This window comes from Stegodyphus dumicola, chromosome 3, assembly GCF_044657685.1.
Source record: "Stegodyphus dumicola isolate Sdum_Otavi_A_Nest chromosome 3, ASM4465768v1".
Lineage (NCBI taxonomy): Eukaryota > Metazoa > Arthropoda > Arachnida > Araneae > Eresidae > Stegodyphus > Stegodyphus dumicola.
The window spans coordinates 189,266,741-189,285,764 of record NC_140770.1 but is presented as its reverse complement, the minus strand read 5'-3'; the positions used below and the strand labels follow the sequence as shown (position 1 = coordinate 189,285,764).

The following is a 19,024-nucleotide window of genomic DNA, read 5'->3' as shown; positions in this document are numbered from 1 at the left end:
GATAAAAACAACATAATTTAATCATTTTTAAAGCAAAAAATGCACAATTTACAAACGTATAAAAGTAAAGAAACTGAGATCACTGAGCCGGGTAACAGATTGGATATATATATATATATATATATATATATATATATATATTTATATACGTTTGGTGCGGCCGGTTGCAGCCAAAATACGAGGTGCACATCTATATGTTATAGCAGTCCTATATACAAAATTTCAACGTTCTGAGGCTACTCGTATTTGAGTTATGCGAGATGTACGTACGTACATACGTTCGTACGGAGGCCACGAAAAATTCTCTTCAGAATTTATTTTAAAGCAGTTTTATAATTTTTTTGGAGGAAACGAGTCTTTTATTCTGTCCTTACGTACAGCTATCACGCAAAAACATTGTTAAATTGCATTCGATAGCGGTCAAAATGGATATTTTCGTTGAAATATGCTGCCTGAAACCTTTCGCGATTACAATACTTACTTTTTACTTCGTACAAGAAAGTAAAAAACGTAATTAATTCAGGCAAACATAATGAATATTATAAACTATTTTTGTTAACTTTTTACAGAAATTGCTTAGATTTAACATAACATAAGCAAATTATAATAATGTTTTGTAAGTTATTTTATGACACTTCGAAATCATTTGCATCAATTTCGAGTTAAACATAATTAAATATTCATATGTACTTTTTTCCTAAGTTTGACCTGAAATTGTTTCTTTTCCTTACTATTGATTATTATAACTTGTAAAACTGATAGAAAGTTAGTATTTCGCTATTACGTTATCAATAGCAGTTCCACACACATGTTTAAAAATTATTTATTATATTTTGATGAGCTTCAGTTACACATGTAACAATGCAGAAACTGAAAACTTTTTAAATGCCATGTCGGTATGTAACTAACATTTATCATCTCACTAGTTTACAAATATATACATATATAATTTATGTATATATATACATACACATATACATGTTTGCATTTAATTTTCGAGGTATTTTGTCCCTCTTACCAGCATGCCTTCGTGGTGCAATGATAGCACCTCGGCGCGTATTCGAGAGATGCAAGTTCGAGTCCCGGCGAGGGCAGTGCACATTTTTTCACGTCTTTCTACTTCAAAATAAAATAATAACTCTACAGCGGCGACTGAAATAAAAGGTGACGGACAATAATTCCTCACCACCAGGATTTGGCGACTGGGTCCCCTCATCACCAGTCGCCTTTTAAATGGGGGTATTTTCTCCCGCCTACCTACATGCCTTTGCGGTATAACGGTAGCACACTCGGAGCGTATTCGAGAGGTTCAGGTTCGAATCTCGGGGAGGCCATTGCTCATTTTCCGTGTCACCTGCTTCAAAATAACCTAATGACTCTGTAAGTTCATTAATTAAAATATTCCTTACTTATTGATATTCTGTAAAAGTAGAAATTATGAACTATGTATAACTTTTTTGAGGAAATATAAACCATACTTTGTTTTGATGTTACTTTGGTATGACTATCTCCACAAGAGAAAATGGTAATAGAAGAAAGGGGAAGAGCAATAAATGAAATAGTATCAAATGTTCTGGAATGAAATTAAGTTTACTAAAAGTGCTGTATAATTCGTTTTTATGGTCATCAGTTATTTGCTGTAAAATGTTACTAAGTTGTTCTTTTTCCTTTAAATGCAACTTCACCTAAGAAATTGGAAACAACGTAGTAATTCTTCCTTACGGATGTATGGTTTCGTTTATTTGATTATGTCTAAGCACACTAGAGCTACCTGCCTAAGAGGAGGATGCTTTTGTGGATGAATTCTAACAGAAATTTGATCGTATACGAGTTACACATGGGGAAACCACGAAAACCTCTTGCAGCAAGTGCTTTAACCTGGAACAGAACCAGAGTCAGAACTATTATTATTATTATTAGAGTCAGAAGAGTTATTAAGGATTATTTTGAAACAGAAGACATGAAAACTGAACAATTCCCTCTCTGGGATTCGAACCTCTCGAATACGCGCCGAGCTTGCTGACCATTACATCACGAAGGCAGGCTAAGAAGGCTAGAGAAATACCTTGGAGGAATCATCATCATCCACAGTTTTTATTCGGGCGCCACTGTAGAGACATTAGAATATTTTGGAAGCAGAAGACATGAAAAGAGAGCAGTGCCCTCGCCAGGAGTCGAACCTCGGACCTCTTGAACACGTACCGAATGAGCTGGCGATTACGCCACGAAGTATGGAGGGAGAGAATACCTTATATACTCCTCTTTTTAAAGGGCGACTGGGGACCAGGAAACACAATCGCCAAATCCTGGTGGTGAAGAAGCATCAAGCACCACCTTTTTAGCTCGGGCACCACTGTAGAGATATTTTAGAATTTCTCGAAACAAGGAAATTGAAGAAATTCGCAATGCCCTCGCTGGGACTCGAGCCTCGGACATCTAGAATACTTGCCGAGTGTGCTACCACGGAAAAATGCTGGAAGGAGGGAAAAAATACTATTCCACGCATCATTTAAATGATGTGTGGAATAGTATCCAACATTGATGATGCGTGGAATAGTTAATTTAATTCAAATTAATTTCAGGATGTTGGCAACGATGGCCTAAACAAAATGGTAAAGATAATGTGATTAGGCCATTTCTTGTGGCATCTTTATTTTCTAAAACCACATTATTAATATTGTAATAATAGGAATAAAGACTGTAGTGAGAAAATGCTGCACTAATTTGATTCAATTGAAATTTTTCATCTACCTATCATATATCAGATTAAAGCATCCTATGTACAGCTTGAGTGGTTTCTCCTTTCATTCCGTGTATTATCATACTTTATTTGTGAATTCTAAATGTAAACTCATATAAAATCACGTATATTACTTTGCATAAATCTGTATTCATCTTCGCTTTTAAATGAATGACAAAACAATTTCGATACATCATTAGGCTTTTCTAAATTGGCTTTAATCATGACTAAATGTTTCCGATATGAAACTAAATAATTTATTGACTGTAAAATGAAATTATGCAACGTTTTTTAAAAATAAATTGCCTTTGTATATTTCTTGACTTTACGTATGAAAATTAGTTTAGACTTTCTTCCGAAAATATAAATGTTAAATCATTAACATTTCAAGTACATATGAATAATAGCCACGTAATTGAATATTAATTAATGAGAAGCATTTAATTTTGATAAATGTTCCTTCATTTTTTGAAAAGGATAAAGAAAGAATTATTTAAGGCAATTATTCATTTCTCCAAACAATGCTTTATTTGCTCGTGAATCTGAGGTGTACTTTTAAAACTCATTTACATCTAGTATGCGATTTATTTTGCTTCCTTGTTTTAAAATAATGTAAATAATTTTTGAGATTTCCTTATTTTTACATTAACACAAAAATTTTATTTTCGAAACTATGCGGTAGTTCTATGCGATTTCAGTTATTTTTATACGTAACTAACTCATAATTGATCAACCATAGAATTAGTAATTTAAAAATAGTTTTTTTATATGTAAGAAATGAAAAGTTTTTAAAGTAAAAATTAGAACGGGAAGTCACAGCTTAAATCAGTTTTTTTCTACAGACATTCCAACTTGAAATGCATGTATCCCCCATTCAAAAAAAGGTTACTTTACATTGTTTCGTTTCTAAAAAAGATCTGAATTAGAGTATTGTTTGGCAGTAGAAATACCCTCATGACATTTTTACGCAAAACTATAGAGAGCGTTCAGAATTTGTCATGTAGTGATTTCAGAAATGCATCACTTCAATTGTAAAAGAGCGTTCTTGTTTTGAACAAATCAAAAAATTGTATTATTAACCAGAATTTATCTGTTCTCTAGAAAAATTAGATGTTTATATGTGCGTTTTCGATATCCCTGTCATATTTGAAATCAGAAATCAGATTACGAAAATCGAAACATCGATCCTTTCATCCCATCTAAGCATCCCAGTATGATGATCCCTTACGAATTTTGAAGGAAAACACTATACTTATACATAAATTATTTTTATTTATTTATCAAAACATTCTTCTTTTAATGTTACTACAAGTTTCATTAATAATCTGATATGATTTCATATACGTTACTACTGACTTAGCGCTCAAAACAAGTTACCGGTAGCTAATATCTCCATTCCTATTTCTTGTATCTTAAATCTAGCAATTCTTTATTGCTATCTACTGCTATTCGCTTGGCCTCAAATTATTTAATCTTTTGTAACTACCGTCTACGTTGTCTGCTACAGCTTGCAAGTCGTCGACAACATCACCTTGTAATTGTCTTTGTCATCGTTCAATCTATCTTCCCACATACAGTGATGATCTTCTGAACCATCATGAGCATTAGATATCCTAGTTTCTCGAAGCTCTTCACTATTATGGGTTCATCAGTTAGAGCCATGGGAAACTCAATTAACAAAACAAAAGTCATCATTACGTGGACCAATCCATTTAAAATTTAGGAGGGAGAGCTCACTTTCTGAACGCCTTGAGGAAGGGAGAAGTTATATTACAGTCACAAAAAAATTCAGAATATCTATATATCTACATGTATATATATATATATATATATATATATATATATATACATGTAGATATATAATGACTTTAAAATGCGCAAATGAAAACAGTGGAACCTTCAACAGCTTTCGATATTTCGTAGATGGCTGAGAAGACCGTAGTGGCTAAAGGTGGGGCTGAGTGGAAAAGAATGATGATGCATTTTTTACAACTGAACTTGAATCTTTATTTTTTTTCACGTATATCGAAACATCCTTTTGCAGACAAGATGTTTTCCTAATTATATTTGAATACAAGTGTCATTTTGAAGTACGACATCACCTTAAGCAACTAAGCGGCAGCAGCAATAATGAAAAGCGTCTTGTCAACAGCAGAGCTTATGCGAAAAGGGGAAGAGCATCATAGAACTTCAGAGGAAGAAGGGTGGGAGTCGGGAAAGTTTCAGTTCAGAGTTATGGTTTACAATTAATTTAATTGGGCAAAAATCATCTGCATTAAAACGTTACGCAAGATAGAAAAATCTGGAATCTGTGAGAAGTTATGACTTTATTGGCAGATAATCGAATTAGAATGTTAATTTTGAGGTCGCTAATTATTTTTTTTTGAAACAGCTATCATATTTTGTTATATCTTACATATACATATGAATATATAGATATGCAAGCCGAAAAATTATAGTATTTTCTTATACAAAACTCTAACTCTTCATTTTAATTTGGCACTTTCCCATTCCTGTCCTAAAAATAGAAACTGCTTGTGATAAATATAGCTATATCATTCATATCACATAATCTTGCATAGCGTTGCTGATACCTACGCAAACTCTTTAACCAATATCTATAAAGCAAACTGAAAACAGCTAGAGACTAAGAAAATTTTTACTTCTCTTCCAGGCTTCCTGTTTTGATTGTGACAAAGTCTTGCTTTGCTTCATCTCCAGCTAACATGCTGCTGTTCACCCTTTCATTCCCTCAATCGTAATGCCACAATTGTGATATCAAAAGCACAAGTGTGATTAACAATGGGCGCAAATTGCTCGCATTATAATGCGTGATTCATAATAATAATGCGTTTCTCCAGAGTTGTTTTGCTCAGAAATATGATGCATTAAATCACCATCCTGGCTACATATGACTGAAATGATATAGTTAAGCTTTTGGACACCATCACTATATGTAAGACCTGCCATCCTATGATTCGTGTCTTCTCATCCAAATCATCATATATATATTTATGAAAATTATGTATATATATATATATGAAATAATAGCAAGGAAAAAACGGAGCACTGTTATGCGTACATAGATCGATACTGAAGAGGAGGGCTTCCGATTGCGTAGTATGCTAATATGTTGATTTGGTAATATCTAAAGAACTTCATTCGAGGCAGTTTTAATTCTAATTAATATTTGTGCCCTCAGTTCACTTGGCACTCGAGTTGTACCTATTCAAGAACATTTAAAATTTTGATATTATTGGAATAGGAAGCAGCACAGCGAAATTACGTCTACGTAGAGCAAAGAGCGAAGCTAAAGTGCGTAGTTATGCAATATGGAAGCACGGCAAGAGAAAACATTTGCTTCCCAATTATTACGTCATCAGAGTTGAACAGGCAATAGAGTGATCTAAAAATGACGCAATCCCTAGAAGTATTATGTTTTTTAAGACAGAAAGGGAGAAATAATATTTCCCGTTAGTTTAAATTATAATTCTGATTTATATATTTTCTACCTTACATCTAAATAATCCTAAAAACGCAACTGAAAAATATTAATAATGTACAATAGTTGTCAAAGGCTAAGATAAAACTAAGCAACACATTAATTTTTCATCTCAAATGATAAAACATTCTAATCGTTAAAACATAATAAAGTAATATTGATGTAATTTTTGCAAATACTTGTATTTATTCATATCTAATTTTATTTTCATGCCTTTTTTGCAATATTACGCATTTGGTTTTTAACTAATTTTGTAATTATTTATTTATTTAGCTCATTTTATTTCAGATTTTAACTGTCCTTACTGAATTTTGTAAAATTCTTGATTCTGATGCTATTAATACTTACACTCTTTAGTTTATAGGTTCTGTATAGTTGTTATTTGCAAAAACCTCAGGCAGAACTGAGAAGTGGGGAAATGGACAAAATGTTCTTGATGCTACGGTCTCCACATTTAGTGATTTTTCGCATATATATATATATATATATATATATATATATATATATATAAGGATATAAGCTGCTGTGAGACAAGTGGATTAGTTGAGTGATTATAATGTGCCAAAATACTCGAGGGCTATCTGCTAGTGTGGAGGGCTGTCTTCGTGGAGGACATTTCAAGGAAAACAGACTCCTATTTACTTTTCGCATGGGGTAAAACACGGAAATCAAAGCTTGTAGCAAACCTTTTACACAGTGGTCTTATCCTCTTTGCCATTTGTGGGAATAAAAGAAATAGATCGTTATTGTGAGGGTGTTTTACCCATCTTAATTTGTCGTCGGGAATTATTGCTTTAGATTTTGCTCACCAAGGGATTTTCATGATACGAAATATTCATAATATGTAGAGTTTTGATTTACCTCGTTTTCCTTGAATTACTTTTAGCTGTTTATTTTCCTTGTGAGAGGTCTGTCATTCATCTGAAGTTGAAATAAAGTTTACCACATTCACTTGGCCATTTCTACAAAACCCATGCACACATTATAATAAATATCAAATGTAAAAATGCATTTATAATATTACATTTTCATGTATTTTATGTTCTTCTTTTACTTGATAAATGCTGTAAATCTCTTCCCAAAAATTAAAGGAATATAGCGTAAGGTAACATATATGTTATATATTTATTATTATTATATTATATAAGTGCATTTTGTATTTTTTACATATTATTTTTTGTTAAACATCACATATATTAAAAATGTATTTCCTTATACAAGTACATTGGTAATACATAGGCACATTCAATACATACATAGGCAATATTTTTTGCATAAGCTTCTAGAGATGCGTTTTGGTAAGATATGTATAGGAGTGAAACAATGAAATCTTAAATGTTCCTAGAGCAGCAAAACTCATACTTTACGAGATAACCAAAAGAATCATTTTTATTTCTCTCCAGGTGTGATACCAGACGCAGCCACAACTGCGATAACTTCCAAGGACTCCCCCAGCCGATTGCAGGGTCTCAAATCGTGGTGGATTATAGCTACGGCCGGAATAGTGCTGATAGTTCTCCTCTGTTGCCTTCTCTTCATCTGCTGTTTGCGAAAGAGATCTAACAGAACGACTCCCGAGAGTAAGTAGGCTTCTGATAAAGATAGTAATAACCGTGGATCATTTTTTGAAGACATTCGTATTTTGTTCATGAAAGAAAAATATTTAATTGGTAACTTGTGAAAAGTAATACTTTCTTTCATCTACAGAATTACTCAACGGTAAATGTTTTCGCTGAACTTTGGTAGGTTAAACTTAGGCATCCGGAAAAGAAGTTTGATGCAATTTCTTTTATTCTAAGCTCATTCGCTACATGTGCTTGCAACTGCAGATATATTGGGATGGCAAGATTGTAATTTCGGTTTACACAAGCAGAAAGCGCTATGTTCATTTTTTTATTGTTCTATCAATCTCATAATTTTTTTTTTATGATTGGGCAAGTAATTCTTTTAGGTTGCTATTGAAATAATATATATGAACAGAAACTATGTAATTTTGCTACACCAATGATTCTGAACCTTCTTAAAGCTACCACCCTCTAAGAAGAAAAAAAAAATTCAAACCCCTTATTTGAAAATCCTGTAATTTAGGGAATGGTGGGAAAAGGGTGTTCTTAAATTATAAAAGGTAAAAATTTTAAGTAATTTTTTTCAACAGATTTATACACCGAGATTTTTTGTTTTGCTCGATAGTATTGGAAGGTAATTACATTTTTTTGGTTAAAACTGAAATGACTAATACAATAAAAAAAATTCTTAAACGCTTTTTCATGTTTAAAATATTCTTTATTCTTAAATAAATAATTAAAAAAAGAACAGCAAAAGATACACTAAAAGAGTAATATCAATATTCGGTTGAGTATTTTTAGAAAGATGAAGGCGCAAGTCCCTTCTTTACATGATTTGGAGTCGACTTTTCTTTCTTGTAATTAGATCACTCACAGCACTGAATCATCGCGCAACAAGGTAAGACGATTACCATTCTGGAAGCTGGCTTCCAAAGTTTCATTAGTTGAAAGTTCGACTAGCTCCTCCTGAATCTGAACCTCTGCTTTCTCAATGTTTATAAAAAGGTTCATGATCCACTGAGGAACTTCCAGGGACAAAATATCCTTAAAACGCTCAGAAACGTCATTGCGCAAAGACTCAAAGTTTTGACAGTAACCTAGTGTTTCATCGAACAGCATTTCACTGCTCTTATGCAGATCCGTTAAAATCGGAAACTGGCTGAATTTGTTGCGACCAAATTATGCTTCCACGAAGTAAGTTTTTTTGCGAAGAAACAAATAGCGAAGTTTATTGTGACCAAATTGAGCTATTTGTTTGAAGCTGCAAATTAATTCCATTGAATTTTGCGAATAAATCGGTCATGTAAGCAACATCAATATTAAATTGTAGCAATCTGTCTTTCAGAGCTACAGCTTTCTCTTCGAGGAATTCAAGTACAGAATGGAAACGATCCGAGAAACTATGGGAACCTATTCCAGAAGAGAATGAAAAATATTTAGCTAATTAAAAACTGAGTTTTATTTCATACTACAAAACCGAGATTGATTTCTTGACAATCCAATAAAATTTTAAGTAGCACTGATTTAGCCTGATCCATGTATATTTTAATAACAATGCGTATGCACTAAACGAATGATTATATTGTAACGTTGCGCGCCTCCAACTTGCACGCAACCAAGAGGTGACTGTGAAAACTGTATAAAACACAGAGTCTTGTGAAGGGTTTAAGTCCCTTTTTATTCAACGTAAAAATTACAATTGCGTGCTCTTGACGCTCACAGACTGCGCCAACTCGGCGGTCAAATAAAAATAATAACCTGAAAAGAAACTAAAGACAAGACTCTAACTACGAGGCTCTCTAAAATAACTAACTCACCGCGTTTTACAATACCGCTGCTAATTCAGCAGACTTGAAGCTCACTTGAACGATTAACACTACTTCCCGCCAAGCACATAGGCCGAAACGCGGGGTTCTTCAATTTCTCGCTAACTACCTCCGCGTTCGTGAAGTAAGAATATCACACACCGAACTTGTTTCCTTTCTATTTAAATCATAATACTTCCGCTGATAATTTGAATCCTTGCGCGTTCTACTAAAATTTACATATTCTGGCATTGGCAGTTCCAGGGGAAAGTAAGGCTTGACAGGAAAGATAGTTTAAACTTAAAATAAATGTTAGTTAAAATAAATATAAACCCTACAATAATTTTAAAGACATTCTTTTATCAACATAAACAATTTCCAAATTTCAGCCAAAGTGGAATGAAAGAATTGTATTTTAGACGTTTTAAAACTGAAATTTTATTACTTGAATTCAAATACTCTAATTTCAACGTACAGTAGTATCAATTGGGAATTTTGCATATCACTAGTATAATAATATTACCTTTCTCTCTCTTCTTAACAGATAAGTATTCAGGTTCTTGTCTATTCAGTAAAATATCAAACACTGTATGTTTCCGAATGTAAGCAGATTCGCGTGTAAACGAGAGGCAATATTTTGCTGCAAAACTGGAACTGAAATGGAAAACTCGTGCCTAGGACAAATTTAAAATTATCTTACATATATATGTAAGGTAATTCAATATTATCTTCCAAAAATATCGATAAATAGAAGGGACAAAATAAGCAGATTATTTACTGTCCATTTGTGCTTTTGGGGAAGCTGCTAATGAAAAGGGTACAACGTTTCAAAGGCACCGAATCATTTCCTGCACAATTTTTTGAGTAGTTGCTCAGTTTTAGCCTCCTCTTCGTGCATAAAATGCATGTCGAACTAAGCATAGCACTTTAAGTTTGCTTAGAGAGTATCATGTTTCACCAGCAGATCGATTTTAACTATCGTTCAGCAATGCCCTGTCCCACCTCAATGTACCAGTTTCCCGCTCATATTCTATAGCACAATCTTCGATCCTTTCTGCCTGCTTGTAAATTTTTGGGAGATATTTCTGAATAATCTTGTGTATCGTCAAAAGGAGGGATAGTTCATATATTTAGAGCTATCAAATGAACTGAAGGAGTACATTCCATTCGAAAAACAGGAGTGGCATAATAAACAGGCACTTTAGGGCCAATAGTTTTTCTTTCTCATAGCCTTTGAACATGCGCATAATTCGACGCTTTGGCAATATCGGGGTGAAATTTACTTTGGTTTCAAATTGTGGCAACTGTTCTCAAGCAGTCACAACATCCTCACTGTCGTATGCTTACGGGATGCCAAATTATAATTCATTTAATACATTTTTATGATTTTTATGCCAAACGTTTAAAGTTTCTATATACAACACTATTGACAAAGATTAATCCACAACAGTTCGGGAAAAAAAAAAGTTTAAGCTGCTTTACCTCAGGTGAAATACCCTAACACCCGAGAAAAGCTATAGAACCTAGATCCAAATTCAAACTAATTCATATAGTGGCTATTCACACTGTCTTTGTTTCCTCCGCTGGCAGTAAGAAGGAAGCTGTTTCGATGTTTGGACGACGTATGACACCCTTCAGCTTTTACCGGTAAAGTGCACATCTTCATTTTTACCATACAGATTCCGTGTTTTCCATTCCCTCCAAACGAAACCTGAATATTCAATTGGTTTTCAACTAAAATTTTTTATTTACGCTGAATGACGCTCTGGGCGGAACTGAGAATGATATTATCTACTGGATGTATGATAACCATGTTAGTCGTCAGAAGTAGAAAGATGCACTTCTTCATTTTTACCATACAGATTCCATGTTTTCCATGCCTCCCAAACAAAACGTGTATATTCAGTTGGTTTTCAACTAAAATATTTCGTTCTCGCTGAGGAACGCTCTGGGCGGAACTGATAATATTATAATCTACTAGATGTTTAAAAAAATGACTTTCACACCGGATTTGGATATTTCGAGTTAGATACCTGTAAGTTCTTTTATATATATTAGGATAAAGTAAAATTAAAATAATATTTTCAGCTATTTAACTTTTATTTCATTTTTGTGTTCGAATTATATATAAAAAAAAATTGAGTTATTTTGTAAGTCGGTCTCGAAATTTCAGCAGCAAAATATTCGCGAATGGTTCTATTACATATGGTAACCTGCTAATTAATTATAAAAACGACTATTTAATACTATGATGTGTGACCTTATGTGATGGAGTCAGTGCGATAACTGAAGGTTGGAGTCATTACTTTTGGCTTCAATAGTTAATTAGATAATTTTATTGAACCATGCTATGAAATCGTTTTCCTTATCTATGTGCAACAGTTGATGAGCTTCTGTTTTCATTATCTGCATTATATGAATGCTCTCACGAAGACATATCTGGTAACATAATTATCAGATGAGTTTTAGAGTAATATTCATTGAAATAATTTAAAGAATAAGATTATAAGTGCTGTTTTTATTGCAGACGTACAAAACTTATTTAATTAATATTTATTAGTTATGCAAAATCATATGTCGTACAAAAATACGATATCCAAAGCTATTTCTAATGAAGATCTTAATTTGGTTACAAAGCCATTTGAACCATTCGGAAATGTATACCTTTTTTCCCTTATTCCTCTTACGAGAAGGTTACTCTTGACAGTGCAACATTTTTCTATAAATAATGCCATATTTCATCACTGATTTAGATTTATTGCCCGAATAGATTTTTTTTATTTTATTTTATTGATTTTAGTTGTCATCTGAAGCAGCCTGAAAAAATTGGTGTAAATGCAAAAATGCAAAATAATCTTCGAGCGAGGGAGTGAAGGAACGTCGGGAGAAATTGAGGGGAGTGAACCTATTACGTAACAAGTGGCGATAACATTCTGAACAAAAGCAACAGGGAAAAGCCCACGGAAACAAAATTAGCCACGAGACTTACATAAACTGTTAAAGAATATATCATCATTAATCATAGGAAAATATTATAACGGAGACATATAAGCGCAAGAAAATGGAAGGGTTATGTTTGGCGATTCAGCCCATTAAGCGAAGATGTTTAAGAGTCGACATTGCTTAGAGCTGCGGAATTTTCTTCTACGGTTTCTAGTACTTGCAGCTGAGCATAAATCGTGGCCTTCTATAAAATGTTCAACGCTGCCATAATAAATCATGTTTAAGACGCAGGGATGCTTCCGAATATCTTTTTATTTTCGTTCTTTGGAATCAGAATGAGGTTCGTAATAGAAGTGTAACAAGTTGGATGTATTCCAAACTGAGAGCAGAGGGTGGAGGTAAAGGATACAAAATCTGAGGACCGAAAGCATACTTTGAGAATAACTGTCAATCTTTTATAACATTTATAGATTACTATAACGTTACTTCTCTGATTTCAATTTATCTTTTCCATTTTCTCTTCTTTTGTACATATGTGAATATGCATATAAAATAATATAAAAATTAAATTACGTCTTAAAATATTTCGACTATTTTCTTTTCGATTTTTCCCTCATGGTTAGTTCCCGTATATATATATATATTTGGTTATATAACAAGCTCCTTCTGTACTAAAATTCGTATCGTAATTCTTCGTTTTTATGAATATTTCTTCTCAATTTATGTTAACAATGATTCTGTTTACGAAAATAATACCAAACAAAGTTTTCCTTTAAAAAAAGACGCAAAGCGAACATCTTTACTATTTATTTTGTTCAATATTTAACGAAACATATCGCATTCATTATGAAATAACAGAAAGGATTATTTGACATTTTATATTCTCCAAAGAATTATAAGCTATAAAAGTACGGCGATGTAAGTCTTCGAACATCGCGCCGTCTTAGTCGTATTTGAATTTCCATCTCATCAGTCAGAGCTAACTGCAAATTTCGGCTTTCAACATTGCTGAGATAAGCACATAATTATAACTTCAAGAAGCCAACATATATCAATAAATTTGACTTCTTTTAAATTTATTCTCCTACGTATCCGTATATGGAATATGCGGAGAGTTATCTTAAAACGAATTATAGAGATATTAAGTATTCTTTGAGAGCAGCCCTGCTAAAAATGCCCCGTAGAAACCCATAATTTTTTTTACGGGGAATTGGCGTATGGGTATCTGCGTATATGCAACCGTAGGCCAAATCCCCGTAAAAAACCACAGACAGAAACCCGTGCAACTGTACGGGTACCCGTAGGCCAAATCCCCGTAAAAACACATAGAAAGAATCCCATACGTCAAATACCCGTAAAAACCCATAAAAAGAAACCCGTACGCTTGTGCCAAATATCCGTAAAAACCCATAAAAAGAAACCCGTACGGTTGTACGCGTACCTGTAGGCCAAATACCCATAAAAAACCTGTACGACTCCCTACGACTGTACGGATACGAGTAAGCCAAATCTCTGTAGAAACCTGTAGAACTATAGGCACTATAAACAAAATCCCAGTAAAAACCCATAGCCAAAAATCAGAACTTTATATGCATATCCATTGGCCAAATTTCCATTAAAAATGGATATTCCGTAGGTCTATGCCTTGTAAAAACCAGTAGACAAAAGCAAGCAGGCACCCATACGCCAAATCCTGTAAAAACCACTACACAAAAATCCACAGACCAATAAACGTACCCTCTTGGAAAAATCGCTGCACAAAACAGTAAACAAAAACTCATAAACAGAACCATAGTGGAATTATACCATAGTGGAATATCCATACATAGAATCGTACATAGAACGGGTATCCGTATACAGAATCCCTATAAAAAACAATACACAAAAATAGAACTGTAAATCAAATTTCCATAAAAACATAAACCAGCAGAAAGTACATAATTAGCACTGGTGAAATGTACAGGACTAAATGGCGGAGGAAGCATGTAAAGTAATTTTAAATAAAATTCAATGCGAATATATAAAAATTTTAAAATATCTAGAAGCCTACAAGCCTCTGTCCTTCTTAATGCACGTCAATATCTATAATCATATTACAAAATATTTGTATAAATTCTCTTTACAAAATTTTAAACTACCTTTATATAATTTTGAAAATAAAATGAAGAGAAAGATAATAACCAAAGTCATAATTCAAAACCATCGAATGATATATGTACATATATGTAAGAAAAATAAGGAATAAGCAAAAGATTAAATTAGCAGCATAAAATTAATTCTTCTCTATTCTAAAAACAGTAATCTTTCTGCACTGCATCACTTCGAGATTAATTCATGTCATATGACTCTTACATAATTTGATGTTGTAAAAGGAACTAAAACTCAAACAGCCAATAGTAATTTTATAGCAGTATTAACTATCAAATACGAGTAAAAATGCATCGAGAACAAAAATTAACTCGGTCTGAATTAAGACTTCACCCTTAACATAACGTATTTGCTTTTTACGCTTTGGCCTAGCTGGATTGCAGTCTGTCTGCTCCTTGTTTCTTACTACACATTTATCAAAAATGTTAATTTTTGGAATAGGCATAAATAACGTGCCAACTTGTTTGTGGTTGCAGCATATTTGCTGAAAGAAAAGTTGAATTAAATCTACCTCGACTGCCAAATTTCTTATTCATTGAGGATTGGAGTTTCAACATCTCTAAGCCGTCAAAATTCTTGCTGTTCATTACGGATTCAGCTGCTTGTATTCGACTACAGAATCTATTACATATATATATATCATTTCATTTGATGGTTGCGAATCATTACTTTGACTGTATATATATTATTGATTTCATTATAAATATATACATATAGTATCTCACTGCATATACTTGTATTTCAGTTCTTTAATTGGGAAATTAAACAATTGTATTTAATCACATCAGCTTGTTTAACAATTTGATACCTAATGAGAAATCTATTGCCAAAGGATGGTACTTTCTAGCATCTGCTTAAATTTTAAGTTACCTACAATGTACTAAACCAAATTAAAAAACAAAACTAAGAAGAAACCCAAATTTTCAGGAAGAGAAACATTATTAACAAGCAAGCAAAAAGAATACGGGACTTGCAAATTAGAAACTGCCCACCAGCGGCCGAGCGGTAAAGTCGCTGAACACTGGTAGTTCGGTCCGAGGTTCGAATCCCGCGAACGGGCTGGCTGCATGGGCGTTTTCGTGGTTTTCCCCATGTGTAACGTGTATACGAGGCAGTTTCCCTTAGAAAGTCCTCCACGAAAGGCATCCCTCCCCTTAGGCAGATAGCCCTAGTGTGCTTTGCCGTATTCTCAATACACACAATACACACAAATTAGAAACTTAACACAGAGTTCAAATTTAGCATACTTGCTATCCCCTTAAAGCTCGCTTACCACTGATAGTAACATTCCGCAGCTTATTATGACAAACGTACACATAGATGTTTTGCGTGGAAGAAAGGATGAATCCTAGAATATAATGTAGTGAAGAAATAATAATATACAAACACTGCGTCGACCCCTTATTACAATATTTTGAATGTTACCTGTATCTCTCAAAAGATAAATGAAACATGAAGATAACATATAATAAACTTAAAAATACCCAAAATACAATAAATTATATTGTAACAAAACGAATTTTAAAAAATTTACAAGTCTCACCAAATACCAATTCTCAACGCACAGTTCGGGAATTAAGGAAATATCTCATAGCGTATAATGTTTTATTCCGTATCTCACTTTTAGTGCTATATAATCTTCCACAGATTTTATATAAATAAAATCTATAACATAATGGGTATTTATACTATATGTAGTTCTTGATGTAAAAAAGATCAGCTTTCGTACTGTAAAAATTCCGTCTATGTGAATAAGTATGAATATACTCATATACACATAATTATACTAAATAACTAATTTAATGAAACAATTCCTATAGAAAAATGGGGAAAGTTTAGAATTGCCCACTGCTTGGCGTGTTTTTAAGAATTGCACATACTCGGTATCCATGTACACATCGATTTACTTTCACTTAAAAAAAATCCCAGAATTCCACAAAAATGTCATTGCGCACTCCTTTGACTTTATCCATGTACACATTGACCTATTTTCACTTAAAAAGTCAAAAAGAAATTTGACAAAAATCCAATTCTTTTTACTTTTGTAAAAAGTGCCAAATAAATAAGTAGGGGATTCTGCACTTTACCCGAAAAATATATATAAAAATACGATTTACCTATATATATTAATAATTTATTATTACACAAGGTTTTTTGGTAAACGTTTACAATTGGGTGCCCCTTGTTTTTTGGCGATTCTTTTTTGACGCCAAGATCGGCGCCAGGAAGGCACTATTCAAGATGGCCGCTATACAAAATCAAAATAAGTCAAAGAATTACACAAACTCAGTGTCCATGTACACGTCGATCTGTTTTCACTTAAAAAAACATCCTAGAATTGCACAAACTAGGCATTGCGCACTGGCTTAAATTTGTCCATGTACACATCAATCTATTTTGATTTAAATAAAATCAGGAAGCTAAAACAAAGTTAAAACTATCATGGTAACCAGAAGTGAGGTTTCATCACCCAAATTTTAAAAAAAATTGTCGCTAATCGAAGGGGCACCCAATTCTACACTAGAGCCGGTTTTTCATTTATCATCCCAAAGGAACATAAATTTAATTAAAGCGATGCATTATTGGAATAAATTTGAGTCAGTGTTTTAGGTGTAAGTTATTTAGATTTCTATTTTAGAAAGAATACTTTAGAAAATGTATAGAAATATTATTTTGAACCATAAAAATTCTAAATAGTAAAATTTAAAGTACTGAAAAGGTAGCTATTATTTTTGACAGTAGATTATATAATATAAAAATACCTCATGCTGAGCATTTTCTGAAATTAAAATGCCAAATGAAATTTATATAGTGAAGTATTTAGCAATAATAACTTTTTGTAAACAAATGTAGCTAGATTCGCTTAATTGTAATGACAGTAATTTTAACTGCATTTGTATAAGGCTGTACAGAAGATTTATTTATATGGGTTTTCATCCGCAGAGAAAAACCGGATTCTCTGTGGAAATGCTTCCGAAAATAATGAATAAATATTACTCTAACTATATTTGAAAGCAATGCTATAACAGTGCCCTTATAAGACTAATGATCCGAAAAGCTTTGATTTTAATTGTCTCGTAAAAACTTTCAATTACTTATGCAAAATTCATACCCACGTAAAAATTACTACACCGAAGTCAATTGATTATACAGCAAAACGTTCCTGAAACAATCAACTCCACAATTCGAGATAATGCCAGTTTCCTGTAGCCTGACAAAACTATGAGCGATATTTTAAGTCCTGTTATTTAATTATTGTCTTGAATATGTGCCATTATCAGAGGTGGTCATATAAGAAAATAACCACTATATGAGGTTTCAACTTAATGTAATTTTTTCAAATAAATAATTCACTTTTTATACTCCCAGGACTAGTACATTTAATATTACATAAATCTTATTCACAAATCTATTTCTATTTCAAAAGCAATTTATGAAAAACAAATTTGAAATTTTCTTCATCAAACTAATAATAATGAAAATTAAAGTATCATAAAAATGATTATATATGTTTTAACAAAATATCACAAAATATTTAATTTAAAATGTGATTCTAGTCTCATACTTGTAAAGAAAAATAGACAAAAAAAAAAAAAAAAAAAAAAAAACAATGTAAGCTACTATGATTATCTAAATTTTCACATAATTTTAGTAGTGGAAAAAAGATTCCTTAAGCTTGTATGTCTTGTCTACCCCATTCAATAAGTAATAAACACATTAATTATTTCAGTGTTTATTTCATTAATAAAACTTACCTTTTTTGCTCGCGAAATATAATTAGTACATTTTTTAAAACATAAAAAATCATTCTTTTTGCTCGGCCACATCACATTAGTCGAAAAATTCAAAATTGAATCATGCAAGATCATTTTTAAGTAAGGTATGCTCAAATTTATTAGTACATAATATTCAAATGAACATCTACATGAACAAGCTTTAAAAAAGAATTTCTAAACTGTAATAAAAAAATAAATTTTCCAAAATACAGTTTCAGTAGAATGCAAAAACTATATTTCTGCATCTGATCACATCTGCATCTGCACACTGAACCAAATTATCAAGTCTGAAATTATCACTTTTCAGTCTTTAAGCACATCGTTTTTCAGGATAAAAGTAAAGATGGAAAATCAATTTCACGCACAGAAACTCCATTTTACAACTAGTCAGTTATCAGCAACGTTCTGTTAAACATTAGACACGTTCTGGTATATTCATAGTCAGTGTTGGTATTTTATTATTTATTACTAATTTCTAAAGAGTAAAACATAGTAAAATTTGTAAAACAGTAAATCATAGTAAATAATATATTGCATTACTACAA

The 19,024-nt window shown here is 32.5% G+C and overlaps 1 protein-coding gene across 3 annotated transcripts in view; it reads left to right on the top strand.

The window, feature by feature from the left end:
- LOC118185412 (nephrin-like) overlaps nucleotides 1-19,024 on the top strand; it is a 1,505,573-nt gene that overhangs the window by 1,238,353 nt on the left and 248,196 nt on the right. For all 3 annotated transcript variants that reach the window (XM_085813712.1, XM_085813714.1, XM_085813713.1), the window contains one exon: nucleotides 7,646-7,822. In XM_085813712.1, coding sequence (XP_085669838.1) covers nucleotides 7,646-7,822 — 177 coding nt within the window. The remainder of the gene's footprint in view (nucleotides 1-7,645; nucleotides 7,823-19,024) is intronic.